General features: G+C 40.3%; 2 protein-coding genes across 5 annotated transcripts in view; one reads left to right on the forward strand and one right to left on the reverse strand.

Moving 5' to 3' along the window:
* Window positions 1–6698, forward strand: part of LOC119740885 (3-hydroxy-3-methylglutaryl-coenzyme A reductase-like) — a 28961-nt gene extending 22263 nt beyond the window's left edge. For all 4 annotated transcript variants that reach the window (XM_038216348.1, XM_038216346.1, XM_038216345.1 and 1 more), the window contains exons 13-20: window positions 810–968; window positions 1238–1323; window positions 2058–2235; window positions 2684–2854; window positions 3135–3275; window positions 4010–4168; window positions 4835–4989; window positions 5737–6698. In XM_038216348.1, the coding sequence (XP_038072276.1) occupies window positions 810–968; window positions 1238–1323; window positions 2058–2235; window positions 2684–2854; window positions 3135–3275; window positions 4010–4168; window positions 4835–4989; window positions 5737–5887 (1200 nt within the window). In that variant the 3' untranslated portion in view covers window positions 5888–6698. The remainder of the gene's footprint in view (window positions 1–809; window positions 969–1237; window positions 1324–2057; window positions 2236–2683; window positions 2855–3134; window positions 3276–4009; window positions 4169–4834; window positions 4990–5736) is intronic.
* A 6606-nt stretch (window positions 6699–13304) lies between these two features.
* On the reverse strand, window positions 13305–20190 carry LOC119741023 (sorbitol dehydrogenase-like). Its single transcript, XM_038216590.1, has 9 exons — window positions 20119–20190; window positions 19146–19179; window positions 18537–18701; window positions 17285–17444; window positions 16675–16793; window positions 16238–16303; window positions 15439–15614; window positions 14845–14966; window positions 13305–14456 (listed from the first exon to the last, which is right to left on the reverse strand). The coding sequence occupies exons 1-9, from the start codon at window positions 20173–20175 to the stop codon at window positions 14300–14302; spliced, it is 1056 nt and encodes a 351-aa protein (XP_038072518.1). The 5' UTR covers window positions 20176–20190; the 3' UTR covers window positions 13305–14299.
* Between the last annotated feature and the right edge of the window lie 1924 nt (window positions 20191–22114).

Raw genomic sequence — 22114 nt, forward strand, 5'->3', positions numbered from 1 at the left:
TTGTCGAGTTCGCTGAATGTATTTCATAAATTGTTAAATGTTGAATGGGATAGTGCCAGACTATATATGGAGCCTTATTTTACTGTAATTTTTTTTTCAAATCTGGCTTAAAACATTAAGGAATGTTTAATTACAAATTTCAAATTTTGCATTGAAGGAGAAGTGTATTAATGAGTAATTTACGTTTTTTTTTTTTTTTTGCAAGTTCCCAAATTTTTTGTCTACTTCACTTTCAATTCAATATGGCCGACTCGTGCATAAGGCCCATAAGTATGACAGAGACAGCTGGATCATGCAGAGTGGCGCTGGACAGGCACATGTGTTGTCGCCGATGTGTGTAGCGGGCAGGGCCAAATGAATACATTTTAACTCTCAAAAAATCAAGCTGTTGGGTGCTAGTCGTGAGTCCTGCCGCACATGCTCCACCAGTGCATCGCATTCTGCTGACGTGCGAGAAACAACATTTATGTCTTGGTGCTGTGTGTATTATGTGTCACACACACAATATGTAGCGTACATTGAATGGACACAGCTGAAAATACGTATGCTATGCCACCAAATGTCTGCCACATCCAATGTAAACAATCAGGTTTTTTGGTCTTTTTTTCGGGAACGGTATAATACGTTAGGTTAGTTTCCTTTCAACCAGACTTTTGAAATACAAGTGAACAATCCAAACATAAAATGTGGGGATTTCGGTCCCTAATGTCCCTTTAACACTTAACACATTAGTAATTTCTTCTTTGTATGCTGTGTTATACTTTTGACAAGTCAGTCATTTCTTACTCTCGTTGATTTGCACACTGCAGGTCATGGGGGCTTGCTGCGAGAACGTGATTGGCTACATGCCGTTACCGGTGGGCGTGGCCGGTCCCTTGCTGATGGACGGAGAAGAGTTCTACGTCCCCATGGGAACCACGGAGGGTTGCCTGGTAGCCAGCACCAACAGGGGATGCAGAGCCATTCAGGTAAAGCACACATGGAAAGTTAAGGCCGGTCCCTGCTTTGTTTTAGTAGTACACAAATTTGACATCACATAACATTCTCTGTGAAATTTATTGGATTTGAGATGTGAACACTGTACTAGTGCAATACCAACTGAGCTATCCAGCCCTATGTTTGCTGTCTAAGATACAAGGTCGTTTCTTTGGATATCATATTTTATTTGTTTTATAAAATGTAGTAGGAAATCCAGATTTGACATCTTGGATATTGTATAACTTGTTTGCATAAACAGGCTGCCGGTGGAGTCAAGAGTATGGTTGTTGCTGACGGAATGACAAGAGGACCGGTAGCAAGTCTACCCTCAGCCAAGGACGCGAGGTAGGACCAAATTTTCTGTTAACAACGCCCCGCCCCTCCCCCACTTGGTTTGATCCCCAGTTAGTATTCTTGATGTCAGGTGTACATTTGTAGCTCGTGCCGGTTGCTACTGTGCTTGATGCCTGACCTAACACTCCCAGATCACTGAAAAATCTACCAGGTTAAAGTAATTTCACTGGGGTGGGGATTTGAACCTGTGACCGTTGCAATATCGTACTGATGTTCTGTATATCAACTAAGCTATCCAGCCTCATGTTGGCTAGTCTTTGTCCAAAACTGGATTGGATTTTGTTGCGTTAATGCAGCTGGTCGCGTTTCCCGGCAAGCGCAGTCTAGCCACTGTGACAGTGGAGGGTGCTATCAACAAGATGAATCATACCCATAGTCTTGGGAATGTTGACACTTGGACCCAAGACATTCCAAGCATACCTCAAAACACAATATAATCAAACTAGTGTGCGCACATGAGGTATGCTCAGAATTGTTTTGGGGGGTCTTTAGTGCCATTACTATCTATAAACCAAATAAGCTTTTCAACAAAAATATTGTCAGTTACTTTTTTAGATAGCTGCAAAACCTTTATAGGAACCAAATCCAGTTTTAGCTACCCATGCATACTCAAATAGGAACAGATCTGAACATAATGCTTAGGTCAGCACACAGCTTTCTCACACTCACAAGTATGAAGTATGTAGGACCCGTGTTCTGTAATTTTACTTCTCTCTGTTCTACAGCGTGGTCAAACTCTGGCTGGAGGACCCGGACAACTTTGCGACCATCAAGGAGAGCTTTGACTCCACCAGCCGCTTTGCTCGTCTCAAGAGCATCCAGGTCAGCCTGGCTGGGCGTCATCTCTTCATGCGCTTCCAAGCTTTCACTGGCGACGCCATGGGCATGAACATGCTGTCCAAGGTAATGTCAGAAAGATTATACATCAATGACTTGGACTATTTGTTACGTGTTCTGATTTTTTTGGACGATTTTGTAGAAGTGTATCAGTTCAAGAAATGCATAACCCAAAAATTAAACAGGCGGTTGGATTTATTTATTAAATCTTTCTGACATTAAGAACTTCAAATGGGCGTAATTTGGTCAAGGAAAGTCCAATCTATATTTTTCATCTCTATTTTGACATAACTTTAAGAAACCTTTTTTGACCAGCTGCGCAAAAGTGTCTGTTTTTGACAGAACATGTCTCAAATGTGAATATTATTCTGCAGGCGACATCCTTATTTATTTTTTTCCATTCCCCCCCCCCCCATATATCGGTTACCATGAGTGAATTGCTTTTCCTAAAATGTTACCAAGCTTCCTACTCGGAAACTTTTTTGAAAAACGTTGGTCATTCCTTAATCTTCAGGGTACCGAGAAGGCCTTACGCAAGATCCAAGAGCACTTCCCAATCTTTGAGATCCTGAGTCTCAGCGGCAACTACTGCACAGACAAGAAGCCGGCCGCCATCAACTGGATCGGCGGACGCGGCAAGTCGGTGGTCAGCGAATGCACCATACCAGCACACGTCATAGAAAAGGTACAGTTGTACTTTCCATCAGCATCTGGGTGAAGCGATAGCTAGAGTTGTGTATTATGAATACTGCTGAATGAGGAATAAAGGACATGTCGAATCCAGGTTCCTCCCAAAATCATTGATATGACATTCAACTGTGAACATATTAGCAGATTTTGCTTCTTTGTGCTATATTTAACATTCATAAATACCTAAGATGGTTGTCCCATTCCCATTGGTTTTGTTTTTGTATAATAAGCAAGATATGTTCATCCAAGTTCTCCCTCTCTTTCAACTGTTCCAGGTTTTGAAGACATCAGTCCCTGCTCTAGTGGAGCTGAACATCAACAAGAACCTGGTTGGTTCAGCCATGGCAGGGAGCATCGGTGGCTTCAACGCCCATGCCTCTAACATTGTCACTGCCATCTACATTGCAACTGGCCAGGTGCGTACCCATTAACACTAACTAACTCAGCGACCTTAATTAAAAGCCAACACCGAGGTGATGAATAATTATTTCTGAAGGGATCAATTATTGTTAAATTGCTGCATTGAACCTACGAAAGTAAGCCACCAAATCCCTTGGAGTTGGGTTTGAATCCTATTCTCTGAATTCTCACAGTTATCAGATTCTGTAACCCAAGGAGCCAAGGGGCCCTGATTCTAACGATCATGAGCAACTCATCAAGACATTATTTTCCCCTCCGTTTACCCTTGTGATAGGGGGGTGTGACCTAGTATTTAGGGTATGTTCCTGATCAAAGGGTCAGGGGTTAGAATCCAGCTGTTGGCCTTTTTTGTGTCCTTGGGCAAGCCACGGGTACCGACATAAGCTGGGGAGTAACCTACGATGGACCGGCATCCCATCCAGGGGGAATAGAAATATTCTCAGTCATTTCACGCCAAGGAAACCAGCAATAAGCCCCAGATTGATGGCCAATATTGGCTCGTGACAAACTTGACTTTTACTTAGCCTTGTTATGGACTTTGCTCATAAGTACCTCCTCGAGAGGTTTCAAATAGAAAGTTTGGGTAAACTACTGGGAGGGACTTTGACATGCATTAACATTGATGCGGGAACCAGCGTGGACATGCAGTGTGCCCCTCCTGTTGGAGTTCTTGCGATTGGAATGGAATCACTAATCATATCATTCCCCTGTTATTGTTTTTTTTTTGTAGGACGTGGCTCAGAACATCGGCAGCTCCAACTGCATCACCCTGATGGAGCCCTCGGGTCCCAAGGGGGAGAACCTGTACGTCAGTGTCACCATGCCGTCCATTGAGGTTGGCACCGTGGGCGGAGGCACGATCCTGCCACCGCAAGGCTCCTGCTTGGAGGTCAGTCCGTGATCCCATACAAATCTTTAACCTGATCATTGCTAAGAATTACGCTTCTCTGTTCTACTCAATTTGTTGTCTGCGTTGTGGGCCAAATTTGTTACTGTGTTTATTCAAGGACTGGCATGTCAAATTTGACAGAATCTACTGTTTGTCATATTTTTACATTGACCACCCCTCCTTGAAGACTGTGGCCAGATATTGGTTATTGATATGTAAAAATAATGGAGGGGGGAATATTGGTGGAAGGGACCTACTAACGAAACTTTGAGAAATTTGGAAAAAATGAGAAATTTTGGAAAAACGAAGGTTCCTGCAATGTGGGCCATGTTGTGGACCTCATAGTGGTTAGAGTTTTAACTGCCTGACTGACGATTCCTTATGACCTACATTTTATGCAGTGCTCATGAGTTTTTCCTTGAGGATATTGCACAAGATATAATTATTTGCAAAAGTGAAATTAACGCAAGCAGAATTCAAGCTGATCAGCCTCGGGTTTGTTTGGAATGATACTGGGCGAATGGGGAGAGTTGGGTTCCTATACGGTTTTTGGAGATTTCAGGAAGGTTCCTAGCAAAGAAAAGATAGTAAGGTTAACTCTTTGTGTTTTTGTTTCCTTGGATAGTAAGATTAACTCTTTGTGATTTTGTTTCCTTGGATTCTCAGATGCTTGGTGTCAAGGGTGCCTGCCCAGAGGATCCAGGCCGCAATGCCCGCACCCTGGCCCGTATCGTCTGCTCGACGGTCCTGGCCGGGGAGCTGTCTCTCATGTCAGCGCTGGCTGCTGGACACCTTGTCAAGAGCCATCTCAAACACAACAGGTCAGCAAACTCACGGAGGGCTTCATATCTAACCCAAATTGTATCTAAAAAAGCCAGTCACATAATCTGAAATGTTATAAGTTTGGAGCACCCCCAGAAGAAGATAAATGAATCTCTCCATATCTTCATGGTCTTCATATTTCTTCAGACATGTTTACCGCAATGAAGTGCATTTGACAGCGTGATTTCTTGCATAATACTGACTTCGGTGAATTTGAACCAATTTGGAATTAGACAGAGAGCTGTTTTATATTTAAGTCGGAAATAACAAGTGATTCTGGTATTTTGTGCTCTGTTAACGCAAAACCTTTTTCAGTGGTCTGACTGTCTTTGTCTTCCAACTAAAAAAAAAATGGGCGTTGACATTTAAATCTCGTTTTTCTAATACTGACTTTGAAATAATCTTTAACATCATTAAATAAAAAAAGTGGCAACATTGATGTCACAGTGTAATTAATTTATTGAGTAATGTTATTTGTAAGCCTATTCACAGAGCGACCCTTTCAGAAATGCTTTTGAAGGGGCCAAATTGAAGGGTCCTTTATTTGCAGAATCCATGCAAGCAAAACCTAAAATCAGCCAAAATTTAAGGCCCAACATCCTTGCAATCTGTTCACAGCCCTGAAATATGACTAGAATTTTGTAATGATGTACCTATTGTTGCAGTGAGTCTAAACAAAGATTATTTAACTGCGTGTATTCTATAGTAATTTCTCATTTTGCCCCTCGATGTTGATATTGCCACAGATCCTCACAGTGCGTGACTAACAGCTTGTCCAAGGGCCTGCCCACCATCCCCGAGCACAAACGCAGCAAGTCGCTGGACCTGAGCTCCCCACGCCGGGCTGGACGCCACCTGCTGGACCAAGTGGGCACCTGCACCGACAAGGCCTCGTGACCCCATTCCTCAAACATTGGTTCCGTCTCTGAAGCTTCGGCTTAGGTCTCCAGCTCAGCGAATGGAATAGTGTGTGTGAACAGAGACAGAAGTCGAACCTGAAACCGAGATTTCAGAAATAACAGTACCTAAGTCAGTGCGATTCCCATATCCGTTGCCACAGGACAAAATAAGTATGACCAAACGTCACACCTTTGGGTGTGTATTTCAATCAAAAGATTATTTAAATGTTGAGGTTCGTGCTTACAGATAAGTCTATTTATAGTGACTGTTCTATTCATACGTTGTACATGTACTATTATTTCTTGTGGTTGATCAATAGAGAACCATTAGTTTTGTAAATATGGTTGTTGTTCAGTATCACACATTTTGCTCCAGTCTCTACGATTTTCCATTTTCTCATTCCCTATTCTACATTTTTGTGTTTTTCTCCGTTCCAACAATTTGACAATCTTTATTATTTCAGAACCTCCATTGTTTGTTTCATTCCCTTAGAGTAATTGCTTTGTTGTTTCTTGACTAAAAATGTCCATCCTGCATGAATTTCTCAACTGTGGTTATTTTTAAAAATGAAATGTACAGTTAACCATAGTGTAATTTGAATAGCAGTGTGAGATAGTGCTGCACGGTGTGGAATTGTATTCGATTATGCAGCTGATGCGGTTACACAATCGTTAGATGAAGGAGAACTGTACCAAAGAAGGGGACGTGAATTGTCCCAGGATCTTGTCCCAAGATCTTGTCAGCTGTGTGTATAATGTATTGTACATGTGTATATGAGTTAAAATCATATTTTCTGTGGAATTTTCAACGCGGTATTACCTGTGTTAATAGACATTGTGCCACTGCACCACCAAGGGTGAATACAGGAAACACAAGTGTATTAAAGCTATAGTCCATCATTTGCAGCCAACTGGTAATAACTGGCATATTATTGTTGAAAAACATACTTGGTTGAAAGATACTAAGTGGATTAAACTCCCTGTGAAATTAATCTTTCTGGCAAGCTATCATTTTGAAGTAATCAACGAAAGAAGGCCTTTCCAACGGTGCGTCTTAAGATGCACCGTAGGAGAATTTAAATTAGTAGTTCGTTTTGTTATTCGGCCCAGCACGCGCAAGCATTGGCACGACGCACAGACGCGCACGGTTGCTATAATTCGTCGGATCAGCGCGCGACATCGCGTATAGCTGCAATTCAAAACAATTCAAAACATGATTCAGCAACTTTTGATTTGAAATTGAGATCCTAGAATGCTGTTTTTCTCGGAATATACAGCTAAAGCTGAGCTGAAACTTCATCAGGTTAGTTGTTCAGTATCTTTCATTAGATTTTGAACACTTTTGTTGCTTCAAACGAACAAAATGCACAAATTACAAATGATGGACTATATCTTTAACAAAGGACACTTTGTGTAGTTGTCGTTTCATCACACATCAGCAGTCAGTTGCATTTCTTAATTGCACGCTGCCCGGTTTGATGTGTTCATAAAGGTGAGAATTACTCACCTTCAGTCCATGTCATTCATGCACACAATGCCATCTGCAGATACTCTACGGAGTACAACGAAACAAAAGTGACAGAATTTAATTAACAATTTGAAGGCCAGTAAAACCCTAGACAAACCATCAATCCACTTTAATATGCCCTGTGTGTAGATTCTAATCATTTGAAAATGCACGATCCTCTCTTACCCTCAGAAAAAACAATTATTTAAATTTGAAGTGTATATAACGATAGAATTGAATGCATGCCATATAATCTTTATTTGCTTGTAAGTGGGGAAACTGCAATTATAATTGAATTTGTACAAATTCTGCTGAATTTCTGTTTGCTTGCTGTAAAAAACAGACTCGTGTACGCAAATGGTTTTTTTCGTACAAGCAAAATGTATGCTAGCGGTTGTCGTATTTGATACTCTATTATCCAAAGAGACCATTGTCGTATGCTTCCTATTTTTGGGTGATGCAGTGCAAAGGGGTGGCATGGTCTTTAAACTAGCCATAGATACAGTGACAATCTGAAACAGAACTTCAAGTGTACACTTATGTAAGGTGTATTTTGCAAGTGTGTATAAAATAGCGTTCGTGAGAACATTAGAGCTTATAATTTTCGTTTGGAAGCGATGACATGCACAGGGACAATTGTGCACAAAAGTCCACATATGATGTATAGAATTTTATAAAAATTATATGAAGTTTGTTATAGATGTTTCAAAGATGAGCTGTTTCGTTTGCCAAACTGGATTTCATAAAGTTAAGAATACTGGACAATTTCCACTCCTACACTCAACCAAAAAAGAAAGTCCCCCCCCCCCCTTCCAATACTTTTTTGTCTAACTCAAAAACTACTGAGCACCTCTCGCCTCAAATAACGACTAATCAGTGCAGAAATTCCTTAGCAATCCAGCCATACTCTTTATTTGGCAAAAAACAGTGATAATGTGTACGAAATTATGCAATGTATGACAAATGATACCGAAAACAGTTGCAGTTTTGTATACGTGCAAGTTGTGGTTCACACTCACCTGGCACATATTCAAAAGAGCAACTATATTTTTCGGTACCATTTGTCATAAATTGCATAATTTTGTAAACATTCTCACTGTTTTGGGTCAAACGAAGAGTATGACTGGATTGCTAAGGAATTTCTGTACTGATCAGTCGTAATTTGAGCAAGATGTGCCCAGTAGTTTTTGAATTAGACAAAAAAAGTATTAAGGGGGGACTTCCTTCTTTGGTTGAGTGTATGTGTAAGTGGGTTTCTTGTGAGTTTTACACAGCTTGCTGTTTGAATAGCACTAACGCTGTCTGCAAAGAGCGTGCAGAATAAATGTTTTCATGAAAACCATCTAGAACTAGCCTCATTTTGTCTGTGACATGTGTAGACTTCTAGCCTGTTTGTGTTCCCCCTCATTTGTCACTTGTTCATTGTGTGTTTGTCATTTCACCTTTTCATCATTAGAATGACAAAAAAAGCCATCACAGCAAAGAATTCACTCCCTCATCATACATAAAGTGTTACAGTGGAGTGCTGTGGCTTCATGTTTTGGTTTGCGAATTCGAGACTTTGTGGGTTATTCTGCAAATGTGGGGTCGGAGTCATGCCAGTGGTTTAGGGGGATGAGCCAGGGGAGGATTGGTGTAATGCATGTGGTCAAAGAAAGGGACAGGCCTGTTTAATAGCCAATATTTTGAAACCATGGACTCTTGTATTATTATGGGTACCAGGTAGGGAAATGCAGAAAGATCGCAACTGAATTGAAAGACCTAATTCAGACACCCATCTTAAGTACCTTGTAACCCTGTTTTCCAATTCAATTATTTTTTGTTGGGGGGAGAAGAGAACAAACATAGTCCTAGAGTGTCACACAAAACACCTTATGGCAATCATGATGTACTAAGATGAGCCAAAAAAGTCCACATACATGTTACGCTGGCAATATTGCATAACAGTCCTTTCCTTGCTTCCAAAATGCAGTCAATTTCATGTCAACTTTCATGTCGGTATGTGTTGGACCTTTAGCCCAAACAAATACCCCAATCCCGGGCCAATCCCTAACCTGACCCCTACCCTTCTACCCACCTCATCACCATGACAACTGTCCTTACCCTTCTATGTTTGAACCCTTCATTTTGGCAACTCGTTCAACTCCATTTTTTTGTAAGTTTGGTTTAACTTAAACAAATAAACTTGAACTAGCATGACTTTGCCTTGTAATGCTCCAAAACATGAAGACAAATACCATACCCATATTAAGCACATCAGATTCCTATATGTACATTATTAGTATTGCTAATTTAGCAATAGTCTGAAAAGATTAATTAAAGGGCCAGTTCTGAATTATTTATGAATTGTTTGTGACATAGACAAGATGTATATTTGAAATTTTTCTGTGCGATGCTTATACTCATGAGCTGATATTTAGATGGTTTATGAAAAGTTGGTTTCATACCTTCGGTTCCATTATTTGGTCCCTCATTTACAGTCCATGTGATGTGTAGTCAATGACATTTTCTTTCTTTGGTTAAGGTATGCTGGACAGCCTTAACTGAAGAGAGATAGCTATGTACCTGTGTTACATTTTTGTTTGACTTAATTAGTGTTTAGGTTCTTCAGTTGGAGTTTATGTAAAGTTAGATTGAGCTAGCTATTCTACAAAGCTTGTCTCTAATGACACACTGTGTAAGCCATAACACGAACAACATTTTTTAAAAGCTTCTGCCCAAGATACTTGGTTTCCAGTGTTGAATGGGGCAGCTTAATTCTTGGGCATGTTATTCCTTAATGTATATAGCTGGTAACCATTTTGGTGCCAAATTATATTGGCACAAGGTACTAGACACAAATTGGGATTATAGCATTTTGTGCATGTTGTGAAATTGTGACTTCGGTTACTTGACATGTGCCTTATGACGAGTCCTGTGCGATTCTGATGGGCACATGCCGAAAATAATTGTGTGTTTATAACCTAATCTATAGTGGCCACAGTCAGAATACATTATTTAAGGAAACCCTGACCTTGTGCACATGCAAACTGCAAAAACACCTACAATTTGACTTAATGGCTACGACAAGCATGCAAAGCGTGGCCTCATATCAGAAATTGCTTCTGGTTGCTAGGTTTAGCTGCCTTGTCAAATTATTCATTGTAATTTGTTAATGAGCCAAGCCACATTGCATGGAAAGGTACTTAAATGAGAGTTGGGCAAAAATCGTTAATTTGACTTTGCTCTTACAATTGCAGTAATGTCATTTAAAGGCACGAGAATCATTTCCATTTATCCCTAAAGTAACCTCCCGAATAATTATCAAAAAGTGTACTTGGATTAAAGATCGTACTGACACTACACACCTCGTGAAATTATTTCGTCTGGCTTGCTGTCATTTCGAATAAATCAAGAAGTGTATAGGTGATATTATGTGCATGGTTTTTCACTGTTTTCTCAAAAAGTGTAATAACCGCTGTGCTGAAACTTCAACAGTTAGGTTAGGTTTTGAACATACTAATTTGGATTTTGAGTGGTGTTTATTATTGAAAACGGAAAAAAAATGCATGAAGGCAAATGATCCTATATATGCCTTCAACTTTCAGAAAATTGATGCTGTTTAACGTTTTAATGCTTGTATGTTTAATGCACACTGATTGAAAAAGGGTATATAATACACATGCACATCAGTAAAAACCTTATGAAAAATCTTTGTGCAGATTCTGATGGGTTTCCATTTTGTTTTGCAATTGTTCTAGTTGGACTTTGATATGCTGTATTTGTTTTGTTGACATGCACAAAAGCTTCGATTCTGCTGTGGAACTTGCACTCTGTATATGTGGGTAGTTCTATAAATGTGGGGTCCATTTTGTTTTCCTGTTCCGTCATTATGACTAGCAAACTACCCGCCCAACAAATACAAAAAATGTTTGAAGTCCTAATTCTTAATGATACATGTATTTGGATGGCAAATTACTAAGTACCAATTAAGGTTGCAGGGACAGGAAAAAATGTCAGACTTTGGACCCGAAATTAATAGAATGACCCAAGATAATTTAATTTGGTGTAGTCTGTGCAGGTAGCTATAGTAATGTACATGTAATAGTACAAAGTCTATAGCCTAGAGGAACAGTCTGTAGTAAATATAAAATGTGTATGTGTTTGCCTTAATTCTCAGCATGTACATAATAATGCAGAATAAACTTTAGCAGAGCAAATTATATTTTCGTTTCTTGTTTCAGTGACACCATTAGTTTTGCTTTATATTCAGATGCTTTGAATTGAACGTTGAATTGAATATTAGGAATTAAAATGATGTCCTGTTTGAGGGATGTTGGTCATTCGAAACAAATACTAAGGGAGAAACTGTCTCAGATATTTATGAATTGTAATTGAACTGCAATAGACCATTATGTTGCGGTCATCTTGATTTTTTCCCCCATTTAAATCAACGTAATCAAAGCGAGGCTGGAAAGAAAAATAGTCTGGTTCCTTTTTTGCACAAAAAATATTAGCATCCATTACTGTTATTGAATACAAGAAATATGACTGAAATGGTGGCAGCACTATGATAGAGGTCTATAGCAGCTGTTTCTACATGCATTTAATTATTTGGATATTGATCAATATTCTTCCTTTATTCAGGAATATGTGCGATTTGATGTTACTTTCAAACAATTTGTCCAGTGATCGAGTCAAACATTGTAGACATGATGTTGCATGATGTATCAGTGAATGAAAATACCGTTAAATTTAATTTTGTGATTGAAAATTGCTTGAAAATGAATTTCCTTCATTTAAAACCATTAAATTGATTTTTTATTTTATAATGGTTTATTTGTGTAGGCATGACCATTTCTGTATTATTTGATTGGCCAAAGTCTATGTGTCAAATAAAATTTAGGGAACAAATTAAGTCAGAATGTTATATTATTTCTTGTTCATTTTCAGCTGGTGAGTTGGTTTGTTTGGCACTATTTATCCTTATATAATTATTTATCCTGATATAATTCGGTGACATGAAATGTTCCATTCCACTCGGCTTCGCCTCGAGGAATGGAACATTTCATCTGTCACCTCATGAAATTATTCTTACCATTGCACTCACAAACATTCATTATTTGTATACTTCTTCAAATGAATTTCAGCGGTATGTGCACAACGTCTGTTGCAATCACCACGCAAGAGGAATGCACGCGCATGTCTGCACGGTGAAAATAGTATTAAAGACAGTCCATCATTTGTAATTTGTGCATTTTGTTCGTTTGAAGCAACAAAAGTGTTCAAAATCTAATGAAGGATACTGAACAACTAACCCGATGAAGTTTCAGCTCAGCTTCAGCTGTATATTCCGAGGAAAACAGCATTCTAGGATCTCAATTTCAAATCAAAAGTTGCTAAATCATGTTTTGAATTGTTTTGAATTGCAGCTTTACGCAATGTCGCGCACTGATCCGATGAATTATAGCAAACGCGCGCGCCTGTGCGTCGTGCCAATGATTGCGCGCGCTGCGCCGAATAACAAAACGAACTACTAATTTAAATTTTCCTACGGTGCATCTTAAGAAGCACCGTTGGAAATGCCTTCTTTCGTTGATTTCTTCAAAATGAGAGCTTGCCAGAAAAAAATAATTTCACAGGGAGTTTAGTCCCATTACTATCTTTCAACCAGTATGTTTTTCAACAATAATTACGCCAGTTACTTTTTTGGATAGCTGCAAATGATGGACTCCGGCTTTAAAAGTGTGCCCTATCTAAAAATAGTAGTTACGGAAACAATGTTGCAACCTGACGCCACGTTTATTCTTCATATATCATCTGAATAAAGGTCAGTCGTTGCAAAATGTTGAAAAGACATGAATTTGGGACCGAGAAACATTTCCAATTTTGTTAAGAATACTTTTAAAAAAATTCTCGACTCTCCATAGACTTTGTACACAACTGCTGAGGTAGCATCTGGATACTACATTCTTTTAATAGTTACATGCCAAATTGTTACCACCGAGTGTTTTGTTTTGCCGAGTACATATTCCCTCTCTATTGATCAAGCCAGGATCACAACAAAGTCATCACATACCCCAACTGAAAAAATATATATAGGAAAGCATGATTGTTTATGAAGAAGCCAACTCTTCATATAAATGTTAGCGCTACCAAAATTTGTTAAGCAAATTTACTTTATTCATCTACTAATTCAGGTATGAAAAATTACAATAATAGTATACACCTTAAAAAAAAAAATAGAGTTTATCTTTAGGCAAAATTTAATGGAATAACATTCCCAAAATACACTTGGCAATATTGTGACAGAGTCTAACTTATAAACATGAAAACACAAAAACATTCTTAATTGTCCCCCATCTGAAGTAAAATCACACTTACGAATAAAAAACTGAATGGCATTATGTGCAACTCGTATTTCATTGAACAAATTATAGCAATTAAAATTCCATCCATGCCTAACTGCTTGAGACATACATTTGAAACCATGGCGAGACTTAAATGAGTTAACAGAACGCAAACAATAAAAAAAGCACTATAATTATTCTTGTTAGCCAACATTGAATCGTGGTCATTATGATTTCCTAGGTTCAATATCTGCAGAGGATTACAATGCAATGACAAACATGTATTATTGCTCACTCTACATCATGATTCATTTATAACCAAATACAGATTTTTTTTAAAAATTGTTTACCATGACTTTTATTTCTATTTTACATCATTCACACCTGAATAACATTTTGGGATGGTTGCTATAGGTTCTGTTGCCATAGTGATTCCTCTCTCATGATTCAAGACCAAATGGCAATTTGTTTTAAAATTTGTTACCATGAACATTGTTAAATGGTTGTTTTACATCATCCATATCTGAATGGTTGCTATGGATTCAGTTGCCATGGTGATTCCTCTCTCTCTCTCTTACTGATCACAGTGGATCATGACCTTGATGGCTCCTCCTGCCCCGGTCCTAGACGTCTCAAATGCCTCCAGTGTCTTCTCCAGGGGGAAGTGATGAGTTATCAGTGGCTTGGGATCCACCTTGCCGGACGCAACCATCTCCAGGGCAAGAGGGTAGCTGAAGAGTAAAGAAGAGAACAATTTACCTTAGTGCAATTGCCAGATTGCGTTACCAGGGGCCAAAGTAACCCATTAGCACACAACACCTTGGTTTGGGGCAGTAGAGGGCACTAAAGCCTTTGCAATGGGCTAACGTTATAAGCAGAAAAGTCACACTAACTTTATCAGAAAAAAACTGTTCAATTTGTGGTGTACTAATGCTATGCTAACATCTGTGTTTGCCAGAAGTCTTGTATTGATGAATCACGTCTTTCAAAATTTCAGATTTGAAGGCATTGCTGTGGTTGTTCAGCATACCACACATCTCACAGGGCTGTCAACCCTGAACCCCCTACCCTCAACCAACCTCAAAAGTCACTGTAATTATCTATCAGTTTGTCACTCACCAGTTGGCATATCGCCAGATGCCACGGATGTCCACTTCCCTCAGAGCTGCACTGACCATGGGCACATTGACCGTCAGTGGGCCCAAACCAACAAGAACCAGGACACCACCAGACTTGGTCGCCTACCGAAAAAAAATCAATACAAAATAAACTCTGACCTGCCCAAATCTGTCAAAAATCCAGCAGAGGGTTTTGAAAGGTTTTACAAGATTGAGGGAAGGAGATCCCTACCACTTTCATTTTACAGCAGGCTTGAATTAGTTTAATAAAAACAGTGTGTGAGAATTGGATAGATTCCGCCCATGAAATGGCAAAGGAGTTGGGGCTACTGTGTTTTTGTCAGCTCTGTGATTGTGGTACACTAGACAGACCAGACTTTAATGATGAAATTACACACAGGTCGTGTCCCTGAGCAAGAGGCTTTACAGCAATATCTTACCTCATCTACATATATATATACCAACAACAAAGAGGGTTGAAGACAGGAAAGATGAGGCCGTCTCTGAATTTGTTAATCCGTGGCTTCAGCTTTAATTTTTGCCAGTGGCAGCTACAGTAAATAGCCGTAGCCATAGACAAACTTGCTAGACTTACATAGATTCCTGTCTGAATGCTGGGTTCTGCTCCAGTGCACTCAATGCTGATCTCCGGCTTACATCCCATTGCCGCCTCCACTCTACGTGCCATCTCCTCAGCGTCTCGAGTGTCCACTCGCAATGCATGATGGGCTCCTAGCTTCTTGGCCATGTCCAGACGACCCTGGTCCAGGTCTTTAATCGATGGAGGTAGAAAGCAGATTCACTCATACATCATTAACCTTCCTAGTCTTCTGCATGTTACAACCCTTCGACTTTTGCAAAACCACTTTTGCCCATAGAGTTAGGCACCAATGCGTCAAATTCCTTCCAGGTAATCTTCTGTGGAGTATGGATAACAACTCAAGTCCCTGTGCAATCCTTTTGTGTGGTTAAGCTCAGGGCAAGCAGCTTCACTGCTCTCCATAGTGCTGTTTTTTGTGTGTGCAGTGACTCGCTGTGTGACACAGTTACTTTAACACTTCATATCCCTTCACCTGAAATGACCTGCAGGGACTTTAAAGGGTTTTCCACATTTGTCTGAATAACGACTTCCCACTAGGAGGGTTAATACCTTATATAGTTCTGTTAAATCTTTTTGGTAACTGATAGTGGAGACGTGTTTAAAAACTTGGCAGCTTGGTTAAAGTTTTGTTGACCAGGAATTGATTTCACAAAACTCATCATAAGTTATGATCCACCAAGATGCATTGCAGAACTACGATCAGCTGTAGCTGCCATGGTTTCTAAAAAGGATTTGACTGAACTCATCATCGAAGTGTTTTTTGTTTGTTTATTTAAAGACAAATTAATCTTACCAGTGATGGCAATGTGAGTTGCTCCCATGGCCTTAGCAGTCAGCAAAGCCAGCAATCCGATAGGTCCTGCAGATGTACACATTGTAATCAAAATAAACTAGAACCATGGAAGATTTTTAAGGTAGCTTCTCAATTTGAGACTCTAATATTGACACTTGGGTAGCATGACAAAGTTGGCGACTTTCAGTAGCAACGTGATTCAGTTCCTTAACACTGAATAGTGTCCAAGAAATCGATTACCCAAAATTTGATTGGCCCCAGACATCCTTATAAACCAAACGAGATCAAAATCATGCAATACACTGGGGACTTTGCTTGAATGAGATAAGTGCTGAATGATTCTCAATGCTTCAAGCATGAACACTTTAAAAAAATCAAGTGGAACCGTTATGGGACAAAGATTTTGTTTTGGAACGCATTGTGTTTGGAACACAAACCTGCTCCCAGGACCAGGACACGACTTCCGAGGCGGACGCCGGCCCTGCGGCAGGCATGGACACCGACTGACAGCGGTTCCAAGAGGGCGCCCTCTTCCAAGGAGACATGGTCAGGGAGTCTACAAGAAAAAAGAAAAAATGAGCACAAAAACAGCAACCATGCAGGAGGGTTTGTGGCTGTTTGCAACCATTTTTCGGAAAGGATAGGCAATGTACATGTATCCTTTCTGTAAATTCTTTTCTGCAAAAATGTTGACAATGGCTCATCTTTAAACTACAATATGCAGATGGCCAATATCTGGGCAGTCTGCTTCTTTTGTTTTGGAAGGGGAGGGGGCGGGGGAGATGGTGAGTTGGAACAAACTTTGTTCAAATTTCTGGACACAAAGTGGATTCTATGTGCAGATATCCATGCAGCCTTTATCTTTCCTTTGTCTGTGTGTGTATTACTGTGTCACTACCTAAAGCCATTGTCTGTCCATACACAGCAGGAATGTTGCAAACCCATCTGCAACTCTTTTGAGAAGTCCGTTTTGTTATTGAACACTCACATCAAATGTGAAGGTATTCCTCTACCCTTTCAGTAAAATTTGTCAAAGATAGTGCATACTTGAAGCAGAAATCAGCAGCGTGGCAGTAATAGCGACGTAGGGATCCGTCATCCGGTGGAGTGGCGCAGAAGTAAACGTCAGGGCAGAGATTGTAGCGCCCCTCCTTACAGAACGAACACATCCTGCAAGGGACTCCGGGCTCGATGGCCACACGATCGCCTGCAATACATCCACATTAACTGATTGGTACTTGTATTACATGAACATTGAATTTATTCCCTAAAACCTTTACAGTGCTGGAACAGTTTTTGGTGGTACAAGGAGTAACAGGTAGGGCTGCTTTGGACATTTTAGTAGTAACAGGCAGGGCAGTTAAGGCAGTACAGCGAGTAACAGGCAGGGCAGTCGAGGCAGGGCTAGGCTTAAAGGCAAGGTGGTTCAGGGCGGTACATGGACTAATGAGTTAATCCTGAATAACCACGTCTTTTTTTACAAAGATTTTCTCCAACTGTCAAAAGGGCAACACTATTCCACGAACCAATGATACTTTTGTTTTGGCAACAAAACAGGAACATCAAGCTTTATGTGGAGAAATCCTCATGTGATGTGGTGGACAGTTTTGAGGCGATCAAAATAGTGCAATGCCAAATGGGTTTTGGGAGACTCTGTTCCCGAAAGCACCACGTCCGACAGACTTGGAACAGTTAGGGGTAGTCAGGATGAATGGATCATGAAGGGTACCGAGTCTGCTGTCACGATGATAAAAATGTCAAGGTCAAGAGGGCAGAGAGGTAAAAGTGAGCCTGAGAGTTGATAGATTTCTAGACAGTGAGCAGCATTTTGAATTTAGCACACTTCTTTGCATTGCAGGGTAATCCTATAGGACAGCACTTCCCATTAGTCAGTCAGTCAGATTGGTGCAGAGAGCAGTGGCACACCCAAGGGGGTGGGGCGCTCAGGGGGCTTGAGCCTCCCCCCCCTCCCCCGAGGTTGTCATTTTTTGTTTGTAATATTTTTTTTTTAGTGCCACGATTTGACCATGGTGATATGTATGTGGCCTATATTCAAGTATAAAAGGGCTATAAGTGGTGCCACCAACGTCAAAATAGTCCAACCCCCCCCCCCCCCTAAAAAAAAAAACCCAATTTTTTTCTGCGGCCAAAATTTTTGGCAACATTTTTTGAATTTTTTTTAACTTTTACAAAATTTGGAGAAAAAAAAATGTGAGCCCCAAAAACCAAATCCTGGGTATGCCACTGGCAGAGAGAGCACTAGGCTGGCCCTCTGGGGCCAGCAAAAGCACTTCCTTACCGACTTTCAAGTTGGTGACCCCTTCACCAAGAGCAGAGACGACCCCTGCAGACTCGTGGCCGAGAATCATGGGAGACTTGACGATGAAGTCGCCGATGCGGCCATTGACGAGGAAGTGGACGTCAGAGCCACAGATTCCCACAGCGGCCATCTTGAGCTGAACCTCTGAAGTTGTAAACGAGGGACCAAGTGGAATGCAAACAACACATGGTGTGATTGTGTGTTCTGCAGACTGAGTTCTAATAGTGTGTCTGCTAAAATACTTAAATTTCTTACCATATTTTTAAAGAACTTTTTGAACAAGATCTCACATAGTTGACTTTGGTTCTTGCGAAATGACAGTTACTGCACAGTACACTGAACAAGAACTAACTTTATTGATAAGGCAGCACTCAGATAGATTGTGGTTTTATTTTGAACAGAGTGAGCCGGCAGTGAACAGCAGGCGCGGCAATTTGCATTGAAGGTTTTGTTCAATTCTTATTAAAATCTCACAGATAATGCACTGTTGAATAATATGTATTTCAGCAAGGTAATTAAGGCTAAAATGCAACAATGAAACCCAACAAATAGATCCCTGAAGTTTTCAAGTACTGGGAAGGCACCAACCATTTTTTCCTGGCAAAGGGATGGGCGTGTTCTCCTGTTTACAAAAGGAAAAGAAAAGAAAAGAGGAAAATGGCAGCATTTTGGATTTTTGAAGGAATAGTGTATTTTTTTTAGAGGCAATGAGTGAGGGCGCCCTCATAGCACAGAAAAGCGATGAAAGGACTGAACAAACATTGCAAGCACAATGAGCGGTAAGTTTTCAGACTCTTTTGCTCGTTTTTTTCAAAATTGTCGCTTTTTGGGAACAATTTAACTTAGGGTCTTATACCTGGAATGTCGATCATCTATGATCTAGCATCCAGGGTAACTGTCTCTCGACATTTTCTCTTTACCGGTTTCTTTTTGGGTCTTTGTCCTTGCATAGGTATGTACAAAATGCTACCGTGTACATGGTGTACCAGTCACCAAAGTATACTAAATAGTAAATAGTACAGAGGGCCGGGTACTATCTATGGGTACCGAAGTTCCAGCGCTCCACTCAGTAGAGCCATGGAGCTATAGAGCTATCGGGTCGCGTGTTGTCGCCGCGCTGTCATCATCATTTTTACCCCCAAATTTCCCTCAAAAAATCAAACCCCTGCCCTCTATCTATGACAATGACATTTCCTATTCATTGAGAATGTCGTCACCAACTAGGCGATATCGCCAGACCATGTCCGAATGTTAAAAAGGCAATAAGTTTGGTCCAAGTTACTCGGACTAGCCTAGGTAGGTCCAATAATTTTAAAGTGGATTTTGTTCCCTTATACTAGAACAGGGCCCTAGCTACACTTCACGATCGCCAGAACCGGGCCCTAAACTTCACGATCGCCTAATATTACACCCACAACAATGTTATTTTCAATGAATGACGGCTGTCATGCCTGTGGTTTTGCGTGGAGCGTTCCTTCACTCTCACTCTCAGTCCAGACTCATGCTACCTCCATGCTCAGTCAACAATCAACTAGTCACGTCCTGCGAAATTACATCTTACCATCACCAGTTCACCCTTCTTTTTCAGAACAGCAGAGAGATTTTCCATTTCAGCCATTTTTATGAAGAAAACCTGATGGAAACGAATGAGAAATCAATCTCACTGGTTATGGATCCCCTCACATAACACTAACACTACAGTCTAGTTCACGTACATGTACGTCCAGGGTGACCGTAAGGTCATGGCCAAATTCTGCTAAATGCACATCAAAAATCTGTCAGATTTATCAAAAATCTGCCAAATTACCCAAAATCACATGCAGATGTTGTAGTATTGCCTTAATTAAGGCTCAAATTACAAATATAAACAATCTATAGTCACATAAAGATGTTATGAAATTGCGTAAATTTCAGGCAATTAAATTGCGGTTGCGTCACTGGCGCTGAAGTCCGGTTCCCAGTGAACCTCATCAGCCATTTGGGGCAACATATGGGATCCAAAAAATTGGACCGGTATGTGTGTAGGTACATATACTCTACATAAAAAAAAAACACTAGAATAAAGCGCCCTCATCAGACAAAAAATACAAAAAATGCTGCACAAAATTCCCATGTATACGTAGTCGTTGCATAGGGTGATGATAGCTTTTAATTACAGAAAAAAGACTTTCAACAGAATTATGTCGTGCGCCAAACAGTTAAAAAAGTCTACAGGCATCTTCCCTGTACAGAAAAAGTCTACACGCATCTACCCTGCACAGAAAAAGTCTACACGCATATACTCTGTACAAAAAAAGGTCTATACGCATCTACCCTGTATAAACAAAGTAAAGATGCATCTGACCTGCACAAGAAAGTCTACACGCATCTACCCTGCACAAAAAAAGTCTACACGCATCTACACTGTAAAAAAAAGAAGGGTCTACACGCATCTACACTGTACAAAAAAAAGTCTACACGCATCTACCCTTCCCCCCAAAAAGTCTACACGCATCTACACTGTAAAATAAAAAAGGGTCTACACGCATCTACCCTGCACAAAAAAAAGTCTACACGCATCTACCCTGCACAAAAAAAAAAATCTACACGCATCTACACTGTACAAAAAGGGTCTACACGCATCTACACTGTACAAAAAAAAGTCTACACGAATCTACCCTGCACAAAAAAAGTCTACACGCATCTACCCTGCACAAAAAAAATGTCTACACGCATCTACACTGTAGAAAAAAAAGGCTACGCGCATCTTCACTGTAGAAAAAAAGTCTACGCACATCTACCCTGCACTGAGTATGACAGCTGAGAAATAGAGAGAGACGATGGTTTTGCAAAAGAATTCATGCCACGTGGGTAAGGGCAGGCACCAAAAAAGTGATCACTTTGTCCAAGCAAGGTATTCTGGGTTTTTTTTTGGGGGGGGGGGGGTCCGGGTCGGGTCGGTTCGGATCGGTTTTACCTTCCTTTTTGTCGGGTCGGGTCGGGTCGGTTTGAGGGAGTTAAGATCGGTTTCGGTTCGGATTCGGTTTATATCTCTAATGTTTCGTACAGTGTAGATGTGTGTAGACTTTTTCTGTACAGTGTATAGATGTCTGTAGACTTTTTCTGTACAGGGTAGATGCCTGTAGACTTTTTCTGTACAGGGTAGATGCCTGTAGACTTTTTCTGTACAGTGTAGATGCGTGTAGACTTTTTTGTACAGTGTAGATGCGTGTAGACTTTTTCTGTACAGTGTAGATGTCTGTAGACTTTTTCTGTACAGTGTAGATGCCTGTAGACTTTTTTTGTACAGTGTAGATGTGTGTAGACTTTTTCTGTACAGTGTAGATGTGTGTAGACTTTTTTTGTACAGTGTAGATGTGTGTAGACTTTTTCTGTACAGGGTAGATGTGTGTAGACTATTTATGTACAGGGTAGATGCGTGTAGACTTTTTTTGTACAGTGTAGATGTGTGTAGACTTTTTCTGTACAGTGTAGATGTGTGTAGACTTTTTCTGTACAGTGTAGATGTCTGTAGACCTTTTCTGTACAGTGTAGATGTCTGTAGACTTTCTCTGTAT

Source organism: Patiria miniata, unplaced genomic scaffold (assembly GCF_015706575.1).
Source record: "Patiria miniata isolate m_02_andy unplaced genomic scaffold, ASM1570657v1 HiC_scaffold_5, whole genome shotgun sequence".
In the NCBI taxonomy this organism is placed as follows: Eukaryota; Metazoa; Echinodermata; class Asteroidea; order Valvatida; family Asterinidae; genus Patiria; species Patiria miniata.